This window comes from Geotrypetes seraphini, chromosome 15 (genome assembly GCF_902459505.1).
Source record: "Geotrypetes seraphini chromosome 15, aGeoSer1.1, whole genome shotgun sequence".
Taxonomy (NCBI): Eukaryota; Metazoa; Chordata; class Amphibia; order Gymnophiona; family Dermophiidae; genus Geotrypetes; species Geotrypetes seraphini.
Window position 1 is genome coordinate 18,359,673 of NC_047098.1, and position 15,115 is coordinate 18,374,787.

Below are 15,115 nucleotides of genomic sequence, written 5' to 3' on the forward strand. Positions count from 1 at the left end.
GCAACAATGCGTTCCTTCATTAGCCATGGCAACTTTAGGATTTTAGCTTAAAGCTAGTCCAAATGGCCTGTGCTTTCATGTATCCCTTTGTATATAGTAATGACTAACCATGCAGTAAATATACAGATTTTCTTATTGAATTAGCACTGTCCTATGTGAAACAAGGTGGAGGGAAGCTAAGTTGTCTTTTTCAGCTCATTCAAAACCAAAGCTGGGATCTAGGAACTATTTGGTGTAACTATACAAGACATGAATAAAAGTGAAAAAAATCATGTGTGTTGTGCTGCAGCCATGATAAGAGAACACTAGGCCCCTTTCACAAAGCCAAGGTAGCGAGTCCTAGTGCAGCAAAAGTGACGCAGCCTATGGGAATTGAATGGGTTGTGCTGCATTTACCGTGTGAGTTCTGGAAAATTTTTCTGTCTTAAAATCAGGATAATGCCCCTGCTGATCTGTATGGAACACATTTTCTCCAGTGGATCCAAAATGTCTGTCTAGGCTTATTAAATTCTTTAAGGGCCACTATCCATTTTTGTCCAACAGGCTGGCTTAAATATTTACCACCCAAAGGGCATTGCTGATTGCTTTTCCTGCATTTGCTTTTTGAAACTTGTAACTTCCTTATATAAGTAGGAAGGAACACACTGGCACCTTTATTGAAAGATACTGTTAAATCTGTACAGCTATAGTAGCTGCTCAGCTTCAAGACCATTTAGATTGATTTGATTTATTGGATTCAAGGTAATGAAGTTTCAGGAAAATACTTAAGCATCTTTTTACAAAGTGCTAAGAATCCTATTTTAAACCTATGGGTTTCTTAGCATTTGGAAGTGCTAATCGTTAGTGCACCTTAGTAAAAGGATGTCTTAAAATGGAAGTTATAGGCAGACAGGGGTTGGCCTTTGACCTGGTTGCCTTACATTCCAAGAGGCCCTGATTTTGCAGAAATACCATATTTTACATGTCTGAGATGAACTTCTGGTGCAAATGCCTCTTGAAAGTTGATCTGATAAAGTTAATAAAAAATATCTGGTTGGAAATATTTGCACCATTGTCATTATTCCTGAACACCTTTCAGAATTAAGATTATGGTTAGATAGAGAGGTTTCTGTTTTATTGATGCAGTGTGGTGCAGTGGTTAAAGCTACAGCCTCAGCACCCTAAGGTTGTGGGTTCAAACCCACGCTGCTCCTTGTGACCCTGGGCAAGTCACTTAATCCTTCCATTGCCCCAAGTACATTAGATAGATTATGAGCCCACCGAGACAGACAGGGAAAAATGCTCCAGTGCCTGTTTTGAGCTCACCTGGGAGAACGGTATGGAAAACTGAATAAATAAAAATAAATAAATCTGCTTTTGGTGTAGTTGATCATGACTTGCTGCTAAGGAAACTGGATTCTATTGGTATAGCCGAGACTAGAGAGATGCACAAGAACAAAGATGGTGGGAATCCGGCAGTTATGATTTCTGGGTTTGTAGGATTCCTGCAGGTTTCCCACAGGACTGAGGCTTAGAATGTACTGAAAGAGGCAACTGGAACAACAGAACAAAATGAACCTATTTATTTATTTAAAATACTTCTATCCCACATGAAACCAAGCGGCTCAAATTAATACTCTTTGACAGTATATTTTCACAAACCTACACAAAAAGCTTGTGTGAAAAGCTTCAGCTGACTCCCAGTGTGGCAAATGCGATGCAGTCCATAGGGATTGAATGAGCTGTGTGTGTCTTGTCATGTGGGAATCGCTACCACCGCTTTGTAAAAGGGACCCAAAATTCTGTTATGTTAATGGCTCTAGTTTTTGGGCTCTATTAGTACAACTATGTCATAGTAATAAATTAGAGATCCAAGCCACTTCCTTTATACGTTTTGTATCTACTTGAAATTTTGCTGCTCCTAGTTTGTAGAATAGGCTTCCTGATAATGTGTCAAGAACAAAATTATTTTAAATTCCATATGTTTCTGAAAACTTGGCTTTTACTAAAAGCGTATGTTAATGTATTAGTTTTAGCAAGGTTTTATTATAAATTTGTGTTTTCTGAAAAGTAGTCTAAGAATCTTTTCCAGTCTTGTAAATTGTTGCAAGCTAATGGTGGTATATTTTTTTTAAATGTGTTTATTGTTACTTCTCTCCCTAATCTAACTAAGGGATTCATAATAAAAAAAATATAAACGTCCAAAAAGTGTCCTAAATCGGCACTTGGATGTCCAAGTACAGATAATCAAAACCATCTTTCTAGATGTCTAGTAAGGTGTCCTAGCCTCTGAGCGTCCAGAGCTCGAGATTGGCGTGATGAAGGCGGGCTTTGGGCGAACACAACGGCAGGTTAGACTTGGATGTCTTGCAACGATGATTGAACATTTTGCAAAACATCCTGGATGGAACTTAAAGACATTCAGAGCTAGACCTGTTTTAGAAGCATCTAAGTGCCAAAAAGGTGCCCAAACTGACCAGATGACCACTGCATGTATCAAGGTAACACACCCCCACACTCCCCCATTGCACCACACAAAATGAGCACAAAAAGGTACATACCTGGCTCTAGAACAGCAGCATCTGGTATGAAGAAGCCTAGTAGAGCATCAGGTGTGTAGAATTACCTGGTAGGTGGGCTAGTGAACCATAGAGAGCAGGACCTAGGCCTATCAGGCACTCTAACCACAACATCAATGGCATTAAGTACGAGTCCATCAAAACCCACCCAAACCCTACTATACTGCCATATAGATGCTACCAGTAGCCATAAGGGCTGTTGGGGTAGTAGACAGGTAGGTATAGTAGGTTTGGGGGATGTCCAAATTCGGTCTTAGACGCACTATCAAAAATGCCCCTCCATGTATTTTTTTTATGGACTTCCTCCAGGAAATGGTCCAAACCTCTTCTGAACCCTGCTATGTTAGTTGCCTTGACTACATCCTCCAGCAAAAGATTATAAAGCTTAATTATGTGCCATGTGAAAAAAGACCTTATGATTTATTTTCAATCTTCTGCTCCTTAATTTGCTCAGCACTCCCTCTTGTTTGCAAGTTTAATTAACTATTCCTTATTTAACCATTATACCCTGCTCATGATTTTATACCCCTTCTCAGCTTTTTCTCCAATCTGTGTAGTCTTTCTTCAGAAAGGTGTTCCAGCCCCTTTATCATTTTTGTGGCACATCTCTGAACCTTTTCTAGTTCTGCTAATTTTCTCTTGGGGCCTAGAATCCTCTTTCTTAACTCATCCTGTTCAGGTAAGAAAGAAATAAAGAATGACTGTTATTTCTGCAATGTTATTCATGTTAGTTAAGCGACAACTATACCTGAATCTTCCATTAATGAGGGATCTACTTTTGGCGATAAAAAAGCTATGAAGAGGTTTAGGTGATAAATTCCCAAGGCATATGTCACAATGTACCAACCCTGAAAAGAAAGAAAAATGTAATGTATTAGGTAGATTCAAGTAACTATACCAAGGATTTTTCCATCCAACCACCCACCAAATTATTGTAGCAAAGTTTTGGGTCAAGCACAAAAACAGTCACAGAAACCTCTATAGACTAGCAATTATAAGCTTGCTCACTCATTCAAGCCTCATGTTGCCAAATTACAGCTTACTATCAAATCCTTTATTGTGGAAACATTTCATGATATAGACAACTTGAGTCATTGCAGCATTACTTAAGTCCCATACTACAAATAAATGATTTGGAAGAATTAGGCAGTTTTACATAGAACAAACAGATCTTCCAAAGAGTACAGTTAACAATGCAGGAGTTTTCTGGAGCCAAGATCAATTCGTGTGTAACCCAGCTTTGTACTGTAAATTGTACTTAATTACCTGATTCTATTTCTACTTTCCAGCCGATGCCATACGAACGTTTGCTTTTTGAGTATTGCACAGGCCCAGATTCTAAATGTTCCTTGTGTATTCCAATTACAGGAGAAATAATAGGACTTGGCTAAGTCTTGCAGTTATGTAGGCAAGCCTGGATTTTAGGAAGCTCTGACTAAAATTAAGTCTCACTTCAGCTCAGACACACCCTGCAATTAGCACAGCTACATATATGAAGGTGAACACAAGGACTTCCCTAGTGGGGAGTTCTAGATATGTGCAATGGTTTGGACGCCTACTAGCCACACAGCTATATGGGCAAAGTCATGAAAGTTTTCATTCCTGATTATTTTTCTTATTGTACTAAAAACAGTGTTCTGAGAGATTACAATTCTCAGATAAATCCTATGCTTCCACTTCTAGGTGTGTATATAGTATTATTATAAACAACTCCCCACCCTGGGTTTCAACTGCTTAAATTATAGCCCTATTCATTGCTATCCATCTGCGCTATTAAGCAACAGAATCAGTGGAAATTCTATTAGCTTATAGGATAACTTCCCAAAATCCTATCCATAGAGTACAGGTCTCCCTCCATATTTATGGGGTTTAGGGGACCATCCCCCTTGCGAATATCATAATTTGCAAATAACTTTAGGTCTTCTCCAGATCTTCCTGTCCCCTGCAGCAGCTCCATGAAGATCAGCAGCTGGCCTTGCTGGCTTTCACGGGGAGGGGGGGGTGGGTGGGAAATCTGGCAGACTGCCAGTGTCACTCACTCCTCTAATACTACTACTGTATGCAGCCAGACATCCTCAGAAGGCAGCGTGGGACTTTTCCAGCCACATGCGTGCTGATGAATCTACAGCGGCCCATCTCTTAGGACACAAACGTCCTGTTTCCCTGAGGTCAGGATGCTGTAGATTTGTCAGCGAACACGCGGCTGGAAAAACCCTACACTGCCTTCTGGGGATGACTGGCTACTGCCTCCACGTCTTCAGTTGATCCGTTACAAACAGCACTCATGAATAACCAAAGTCATGAATGCCAAACCCATGAATATTGACGGTAACCTCCTTGTGACCCTGGGCAAGTCACTTAATGCCCCCTTTGCCCCAGGTACATTAGTAAGATTGTGAGTCTGCCGGGACAGACAGGGAAAATGCTTGAGTACCTGAATAAATTCATATAAACCGTTCTGAGCTCCCCTGGGAGAACGGTATAGAAAATTGAATAAATAAATAAATATTATTCTGGCTCTCTGCTATATCTCTCACAATTCCAAAACCCTATTTACCATCCAGAACCTTTAGATCCTCCCAAACAATCTTGTAGTTCCTTCCTTTCATCATATCCATTTCAATATTGTTGGATCAAAGATTTTCAGCATAGTAGGCCCTTCGTTCTGGAATGCCCTTCCTTCATACTTATGTCTAGAGCGCTCCTTACAGAACTTGAGTGCTGGTCTCAAAACATTTTTTTTTTTTTTCCAGGATGCATTCCCTGATTGATCCACCATTTAAAAGATACCCAGGCTGGGTGAGATTTATTGATTGCTTGGCAAGCGAGGCCTACATTGCAGATGCTTTAACTTAATCTAACTTTTGATGTGGTTCCTTTCTACTGTTCTAGTCCTCCTAATCATTTATCTCAATTGTAAACCACTCTGAAAGTTCTCCTCTAGAGTGGTATATCTAGCTTTAATAAACCTGAAACCTAAAATTAGGAGAGAAGAAATGCAGCAAAATCCCACAGAAGGAAGATAAAATGTAATAGGACTGACCAAAGAGAAACCAATAGAAGGTTTCACATCATTAGAAATTCGACAGCAGAAAGTATGTGATTTTCTTCAAAACCATCTTACAGAAGATTTTACTATTATTATTCACCTCCCAGAATTATCCTAGCCTTAATTCCAGTTACTGTCCTTCACGTGGGCAATAGACATTCTGGTCTAAATTTATTTTATGAGCAACTTAAATTCTACATGTTGGCACTGTCTATGGAGCATTTGACAGAGGAGGTATGTCAAATTCTTACTACTGCATACACATTTGGTTCCCAGCCTAAAATGCTTTTAAAAAGTATCATCATGTGGTGCTTTGCGAGGCAATTGAGGAGGTGGATTTTGCCAAAACTGCCTTGCAGTGGTCAGAGGATTTAAACACTGAAACCACAGCAGATTATGTTTAGGAGAATTTGAAAAGTGGAGGAGCAGCATTTGAAAGTATGAACTTATGGGAACTGCAATATACATTTTTGCCGCACTTCTGCATACCATCTCACAGAGCATTTAAAGCATCACTCGCCTATCCTAAATGCAAACTGATGGGAGCCAAGTTAGGACACGTGTTTTGGGACTGCCCATGCGTGCCGATGTTTTGGTCTCATTTAATCATTTTGTTTCTCATTAATGGAAATGGAAAGTAGAGGAGCTACCAACTGTACTGTTTGGTGCATTCAAAATAACATTTCCCGTTCCAAAAGGCCTCAAATAATGTTTGGGGAAAGCCTTACTAATGGCCAATAAAACCATTCTATTACTGTGGATTAGTGAGGAAGTTCCTTCACTAGCGATGTGGCAAAATCAAAAGATACAACTGCTGACCACGGAGAGATAGGGAATTGCAGATGATCTCTACAGAGTATAGTAAACATTTTCATAAGATCTTGGAAGATTTTTGGACTTCTTTGGCACCCGCAACTTGCAGCAGAATTCTAAGCTTTCTGTACACTGCCGGTAGTATACCATGTGGATCAGGAGGGTAGAGGGATTGAATGGGGAAGACGGGATGGAAATGGATAAGGACGGGTTTAGATCTTACAGCAACATGCTGTTCAGAATAATTACGCCCATTCAGTATTGATATGCAAATTTGATATAATGGTTAAATATATGTTTGTGGTATTTGGAATATATTGTATTATCGGTGGATATAATAATAATAATAAAAAGATTTAAAAATTAAAATCTGGTTCAATACCTTTATATGCTACTAAAGATTACAATACATTATACAGAAAAGCTTCCACCTTACCTGCAGCAGATAAACTCTAATCATATACAGTAAACTGAGACTCAGAGTCATAACCCATCGCATTGCTGTGTATGGAGTGGCTTTGTCTAGCCAGGACTGATAAATCTACAGAATGACACAAAGAAACATATGTGTAGATCTCTCACATTAATGCATAGAATCTGTGTGTCAAATGCAGACAACTTAGTAAACTGAGGACAGTTCTTAAACACAGACTTGTGTCTATTATGCTAGAGGAAGGGAAAAAAACCAAAAAATAACCAATCCTCACATTTCTTTTGACTGAATTAACCTAATCAGTAGTCTTATATTCCACTATTTTTCAATTCAGATTCAGTGCGGATTACAAGAGATAAAATAACATTTATCAAAAAAAGTAGCAAAGAGCAGAACTTGACAGAATGTGATGGCGGGTGAGGGAAGGTAGGGGGGGCTATTCTGAGAATTCCAAAATAGCAAAAAGATCCCACTGTTACATCGATCTTCAAGAAAGGTTCGAGGAGAGATCTGGGAAACTACAGACTGGTGAGTCTGACCTTGGTACCGGGAAAGATGGTAGAAGTGCTGATAAAGGACCGCATCACTGATCACTTTGACAGACACTAGCATGGACGGACACAAGCAAGGCTTCAGCAAGGGAAGATCTTGTTTGATGAACTTGCTGCACTTCTTCAAGAGAGCAAACAGGCAGATAGACATGGGCGAGCAGGTCGACATTGTATATCTGGATTTTCATATGGCGTTCGACAAGGTCCCACATGAACGACTACTTTGAAAAATTGCGAGCCATGGAATCGAGGGTGAAATACTCATGTGGATTAAAAACTGGTTGGCAGATAGGAAACAGAGAGTGGGGGTAAATGGGCAATACTCGGACTGGAAAAGTGTCACGAGTGGAGTGCCACAGAGTTCGGTGTTTGGACCCGCGCTCTTCAACATATTTATAAACGACCTGGAAATTGGTGCAGACGATACGAAGCTAATCAGAGTAGTGAAGGCGCAGAAGGATTGCGAAGACCTGCAACGTGACATAAACACACTCGAGAAATGGGCCACAATATGACAAATGAGGTTTAACGTGGATAAGTGTAAGGTGACACATGTCGGCAATAAAAATCTTATACACGAATACAAGATGTCTGATGCGGTACTCGGAAAGACCCCCCAGGAAAGAGACTTGGGAGTACTGGTCGACAAGTCGATGAAGCCGTCTGCGCAATGTGCGGCGGCTGCGAAAAAGGCGAACAAAATGCTAGGAATGATTAAGAAGAGGATCATGAACAGATCGGAGAAGGTTATCATGCCGCTGTACGGGCCGTGGTATGCCCCCACCTGGAATACTGCGTCAAGCACTCGTCGCTGTACATGAAAAAGGACACGGTACTACTCAAAAGGGTCCAGAGAAGAGCGACTAAAATGGTTAAGGGGCTGGAGGAGTTGCTATACAGTGAGAGGTTAGAGAAACTGGGCCTCTTCTCTCTTGAATAGAGGAGATTGAGAGGGGACATGATTGAAACATTCAAGATAATGAAGGGAATAGACTTGGTAGATAAAGACAGGTTGTTCACCCTTTCCAAGGTAGAGAAAATGAAAGGGCACTCTCTAAAGTTAAAAAGGGATAGATTCCATACAAAAGTAAGGAAGTTCTTCTTCACCCAGAGAGTGGTAGAAAACTGGAATGCTCTTCCGGAGACTGTTATAGGGGAAAACACCCTCCAGGGATTCAAGACAAAGTTAAACAAGTTCCTGCTGAATCGGAACGTATGCAGGTAAAGCTAGTCTCAGTTAGGACACCGGTCTTTGACCTAAGGGCTGCCACGGGAGTGGACTGCTGGGCACAATGGACCACTGGTCTGACCCAGCAGCAGCAATTCTTATATTCTTATATGGTGTTAAAAAAAAAAAAAGGAGAGAAAAAGGATCTCAGAAACCTGCTTGGTGACAGGGAATAAACCTCAGCCATGTCTGAAAAGGTTCCACGTTTCATTCAGTGATCCTGAAAAACTTCCCCCTTCTTTTTTTGGCTCTATTTCTTTTCTATTTCTTATATATTTCTTCCTTTTAGCACAAATTTTTATATACTCTTCTCCACTGTTAAAACTATCCCCTCCTTTTACTAAACCGCAATAGCGGTTATTAGCGCAGGGAGCCGCGCTGCTCCCGACACTCATAGAGTTTCTATGAGCGTCGGGAGCAGTGAGGAGCAATCAGCACAGCTCCCTGTGCCAATAACCGTTATCGTGGATAAGTAAAAGTCTATTCGTTTGAATTACTGTTCAATGTGTCTTCAAAATGTACTTATCTCAAATGCTGCAGGCAGCCACAGCCCTGAAACGTGGAACCTCGTCAGACTTGGCTGAGGATTTTTCCCCTGTCACCAAACAGGTTTCTGAGATCCTTTTCCTCTCTTTTTTTTTTTTTTTTACACCTTATGCTTTGAACAGTGGAATCTTTTTGTTATTTTGGAGTTGTTCCAGTGGGTCATCTTGATTGTGTATATCAGTGGGCTATTCTGAGAATCCCACACATGATAAGAAAGCCTTATCAATTGTAAATCACTCTGACAACTGTTGAAGGGTGGTATATCAAATATGTTTAAACTATTATAAGATTTTCAGGACTTTGGTTCAACTGACATCACCACTCGTACAGCTGTGCTGTCCAGCTTGACCATAGAGAAAATTATTTATTCCTAGAGAAAAAAATGTAATTGTAATTGAATAATAATTTTCATAGCCGACTGGCCATGACACGATTTGTGCCACGTGAAGCCCCTACAATAACCAGTCAGCAAGCTCCACATTTTATATTTATTTATTTAAAATATAAATCAGCTGCTCTGTCCACTTTACAGCAGCGGACAGTTGTTTTTTTGCACAATTTAATCTTAACACCAACCTGACCAAGTCGTGTGAAGAATCTATATACTACTGAAGGCTTGCCATGAATAGATTCTCCGGTGCTGTCTCCTTCCGACATCCTGTTTCTGTATAAACATAAAAAAATTACATTGCTTTTAGAATGAAGCATGTAAATGTGTGCAAGTTTTCTAAACATCCATAAATCCTTAGGACAGTTTCTCAAACTATCTTCACAAAACTCTCTAGGGCCTTCCACAGCTAAGATATCCACAATGAGTACGCAAGAGATAAAAATCTACATAACTGAAAATCCAGTACATGCAAATTCATCTCATGCATATCCATTGTAGATATCCTGAAAACTCAACTGGCCATGGAATCCAAGATACATTTGGGAAACCCTGCCTTAGGATATTTTTAAACCCTACACTGTACAGTGGTTTACTGTCCTGCTCCACCATCCCGAACTATTTTACATTTAGGGCTCCTTTTACAAAGGTGCTCTAAGCGTTTTAGTGCGCGCTAAACACTAATGCGTGCATGGTAGTCTATGGACACGTTAGCGCGCGCTAAAAGGAATAGTGCACCTTAGTAAAACAGGGGGTTAATGTTCTGTCCCTAGAAATAGTTCTCAGTTTAGAGGAGGTGGGGTACTTTTTAATTGCAAACACCAGTGAAAATAATTATATTAATCCCTTCCTTCAGGGACTGTCTGCCTAGTAGTAACCTGGATATAGATACATAAGAACATAAGAATTGCCGCTGCTGGGTCAGACCAGTGGTCCATCGTGACCAGCAGTCCGCACACGCGGCGGCCCTAACTGAGACTAGCCCTACCTGCGTACGTTCTGGTTCAGCAGGAACTTGTCTAACATAAACAAAGCAAAGTGAAACCAGGATTGAACTTACATATAACAATCACCTGCAAAAAAATCTATGCATCTTTAGATGACTCTTTAATATTTGCTTTATGTTACACAGAGCTCACTGTGGGATCCTTTTACAAAGCTGCGGTAGAAAATGGCCGAATTTCCATTTCCTAAATTAATGATTATAGGCTAATGTTGCCATTAGTGCGTGACCATTACCAAAAATTGCACGCGAGTCATTACCGCCACCTATTTTGTAGGCAATAAGGCCCCAAGTCTATAAAGTCTGCCTAAAGTCAGGCACCCATTCTATAAAACTTGGGCTCCCATTATAGAATCACACTCGGCGTCACCTAAGCGTGCTTAGGTGGCACTCTGTATCCTAATATTTAGACGTTTCCAATTTATGCCAGGGTTTTCTATGCCTAAAGTCAGGCGCCGATATCAGAGCCAAACGGCATCTGATTCACAATAAAAGGCACCTAACTCAAAAACATACCCATGATCCGCCCTCTAACCACACCCACTTTTAGTGTAGGCACTTTGAGCTACGTGCCTACTTTTTTATAGAATCAAGATTTTTGTGTTAGGCACCTAATTAAGACCGATTGTTAAGTGTTGAGTGCCAATATCAGCCTCTCTCTCAATTAAAATGGGCGCTGATATTGGCAATAAGGGCTCACATGCTAGTCACACGCTAATCAATTAGCGTATGGTAATGTAGATGTGCTAACTGATTAGCGCAGAAACATCCACTCTGCCCCCAGACACACTCCGTCCCAGAAAAAATAGAACCTTTTTTTTTTTTTTACCTTAACCTTTTGCTCTACACTGCTATAGTTCCTGATATCTTCAAACATGCCATAGTTACACCCCTCCTCAAAAAACTCTCCTTAGACCCCGCATACCCTTCCAACTAATGCCCCATCTCCCTCCTCCCCTTCTTATCCAAACTAATCGAATGTGCTGTTCACCGCCGTTGCCTGGACTTCCTTTCTTCTCATAATATTCTAGACCTGCTTCAATCGGGCTTTCGCCCTCTCCATTCTACAGACACTGCCCTTGCTAAAGTCTCTAACGACCTGTTCCTGGCCAAATCCAATGGCCTCTACTCTATCCTCATCCTTCTCGAACTGTCTGCTGGCTTCGACACTGTTGATCACCACCTCCTTTTCAACACGCTGCCCTCACTGGGATTCCAGGGTTCTTTTCTCTCCTGGTTTTCTTCCTATCTCTCCCATCGTACTTTCAGTGTTTGTTACGGTGGATCCTTCTTTGCTGCCATCCCACTGTCTATCAGTGTACCTCAAGGCTCCATCCTGGGCCCTCTCTTTTCCGTATACACCTGCTCTCTCAGTACACTGATCTCTTCTCATGGTTTTCAATATCACCTCTATGCCGCCGATTCCCAGATCAACTCTCCACACCAGATATCTCTATACAAACTCAGGCCCGAATCTCAGCCTGCCTATCCGACATTGCCGCTTGGATGTCTCACCGCCATCTAAAACTGAATATGATCAACACTTTTACGTGTTAAATATTGGGCTGAATTTGGCAGATCTAAATGCTGTTTTTGAGCACTAAAAATTCAGGTCAAATATTATAACACATATAAAGTTAAGTTTTGAGTAGTTTTTCTACTTTAAAATATAAGAAGGTTTTTGCCGACAACAGAGACACTCGAGAATAATGATTCCGAGACTTTTCCTGCCAAATAAAAGTATTTAAGAAGCGTTTTTCACAATTTCTATTCCTCTGGCACCATATTTAATAGTGTTTTAATTTGGATACTTAGTTGTTTATTGATGCGATTGATTATCTATTGTCAGGGGGGCCTTTTTACAAAGCTAATGTACACTTAATGCAGGAAAAATGGCCTAACACAGGATGCGTTAAAATGATCTATGTTAGTTTTGCTATCCGTGAATGCTAAGAATGTGGGGTTGTTTTTTTTTTTTTGGGGGGAGGGTATGTCAGGGGCAGAGAAGGGTGTGGAAGCAGCTAGCACACTGACATCACTGGTGCACTAACTGGTTAGTACATCCATAACGCAGGAGCCTTTAGCGGCTCCTAAATAGGAAGTGGTAAGTGCTCCCATGTTAATTTTGTAAACAGTCATGTGCTTATGATAACACGAGCACATGGTCAGATATTCAATAAATGGCAAAATGCTTCTTTTATGGCCACACTAGACATGGGCTTAGCACATGGGAAAGTCCTATGTTAATTAATGCCTTCATGTGGCCTAACACAGCTTAGTAAAAGGATCCCAGAGACATTAAGATGGTGTAGCTACTGTAACTACTGTATAAAACAGGGGTGTCAAAGTCCCTCTTCGAGGGCCGCAATCCAGTCGGGTTTTCAGGATTTCCCCAATGAATATGCATGAAATCTATTTGCATGCACTGCTTTCATTGTATGCTAGTAGATCTCATATGATATATATAAATTATTATTGTAATTTTCGCTGTACTTTTTGAATTGCACGGCCTTCTCCTAACAGGCCCACTTGGAAATTTCTTCCAATCTGTATACCTTATACTCTCGCTCAGCAAATTGTATATCTATAATTTTGCTTCCTAAATGTTTCTGCACTGTGTATTTTCTCTGACTATCTGCACATTGTAACTCGTTGAATGTCCAGCTCTCTTGATTGTAAACCGCCTAGAAGTCGCAAGATTGTGGCGGTATAGAAGAATAAAGTTATTATTATATATAAAAATACAAAAATTTGATCAACAATGCCATGTGTTTACTTTAGTCCTGAGTAGTAACCCCCCCCCCCAATATATTAAGTTATGCTTGATAAGCATCTCTCCAACTGCATAAGTCATTGGTTTACTTGCAGTGACAACAGACATAATGATAAATCAGTAGCTCCCACTGGGGGTCTGATGGAAGGGAAGCACGCAAGTTTAAGTGGCGAGAAAAAGAAGATGCAGACCTACCCCAAGGAGCTCTGCTCTTAGGATGCTGCTGCAGGTCAGAAGGAAGAGAGTGGGTTGATAGCAGCTGGGAGTCTGAACCTTCACTGCTGCATGGGGAAAAGGCCAGTTGCTGCCAGGAGCTTAAAGCTGCCTCCTATAAATGGGAGGATAAGAGGAACAATGTGGCTAAACACAGCTAGAAACCCAAACATGTGCCATCACACCAGGAAAAGGAGAGGAAGATGGCTGCTTGCCGGGGGGGGGGGGGGGGGGGGGGGGGGGGGGGGGGAAGAGGAAGGAACAGAGGATCACTGGAGCTGATGGTTTCTGAGTGCTGAAGTTGTGCTTCAGTATGCTGTAAGGCAGGGGTGTCAAAGTCCCTCCTAGAGGGCCGCAATCCAGTCGGGTTTTCAGGATTTCCCCAATTAATAAACATGAGATCTATTAGCATACAATGATAGCAGTGCATGCAATTAGATCTCATGCATATTCATTGGGGAAATCCTGAAAACCCGACTGGATTGCGGCCCTCGAGGAGGGACTTTGACACCCCTGCTGTAAAGAGAAGGAACTCAGGGTGATGTGTTTATTGCAGCATAGCAAGCATAGAAAGACTGGTAAAATAGACAAATGCAGATTTAGTAGCACTCAATGGGAGACGATCATTGGGTCTCATGTACTAACCCCTCCTTTTACTAAGCCACGTTGATGCTGCGTTGGAGCATTTTAATGCTCTAGGCTGCAGAAGAAACCAGTACCACGACTTAGTAAAAGAGGGCCTAAATGTCAGAATGTCTGTATACAGGGAGGTACGATAAGATTACACAATGATCGGCGAGTGTAAACATGTACACTGCTGTCCTAGTAAAAACACAGAGGTCATGACCCTTACGGAATTAGGATAAAAAGCTTGATGCAAGAAACAGACATTTTAGTAAAGGAAAAAAGCACAAGGGCAGCATCACTAATAGTCACTTGGTACCAGCATGTCTATTCTGCATGTGCAGAAGGAGAAAATCCTCAGATTAGAGAATGACACGGGGACAAATTTGTCCCCCTCTCCGCAGGAACTCAATTTTCCCGTCCCCATCAGTTTTGTCGCTGCCTCTGTCCCATTACTGTAAGCTCTACCTCGAACACTGATACTTTTAAAGTGTTTCAGGCTTGTGCAGATGAGACCAGAGCTTGCAGGAATGGGACAGGATGGGAAAATGAGTTCCCGTGGGGACGGGGAAAAATATGTGCCTGTATCATTCTCTACCTCAGATATCAACAAATACAATCGGAGCACAAGCAAAAAGATACAGGATTTTTCCAGTTTGATTAGGTGCCCGTCAGAACAATCCAAAAATGTCCAAACACACCTTGATACTGTCTTCATATTTGCATTATAAACAACAAAAAGGATGCTATCTTTTAGTGTTGACCAATTCAGGGAAAAAATTTTTGATTCAATTTGATTTGGCCTATTGAATTGATTTTTTCAATTCGATTCACTTTTCCCGCCCAACAGGGTGGGATTTTTTCAAACGTCTTGGCTGTAGTGTAAACAAAATAAATAAAAAAAGGCTTTTCCTCTCCTTGTTAGGTCCAAGCTCA

General features: G+C 41.0%; 1 protein-coding gene across 1 annotated transcript in view; it reads right to left on the bottom strand.

The window, feature by feature from the left end:
- RER1 (retention in endoplasmic reticulum sorting receptor 1) overlaps nucleotides 1-15,115 on the bottom strand; it is a 28,921-nt gene that overhangs the window by 8,738 nt on the left and 5,068 nt on the right. Inside the window, exons 2-5 of the mRNA XM_033921664.1 lie at nucleotides 13,538-13,670; nucleotides 9,755-9,842; nucleotides 6,857-6,961; nucleotides 3,307-3,406 (exon numbers count right to left, since the gene is read on the bottom strand). Of these exons, the coding sequence (XP_033777555.1) occupies nucleotides 3,307-3,406; nucleotides 6,857-6,961; nucleotides 9,755-9,835 (286 nt within the window). The 5' untranslated portion in view covers nucleotides 9,836-9,842; nucleotides 13,538-13,670. The remainder of the gene's footprint in view (nucleotides 1-3,306; nucleotides 3,407-6,856; nucleotides 6,962-9,754; nucleotides 9,843-13,537; nucleotides 13,671-15,115) is intronic.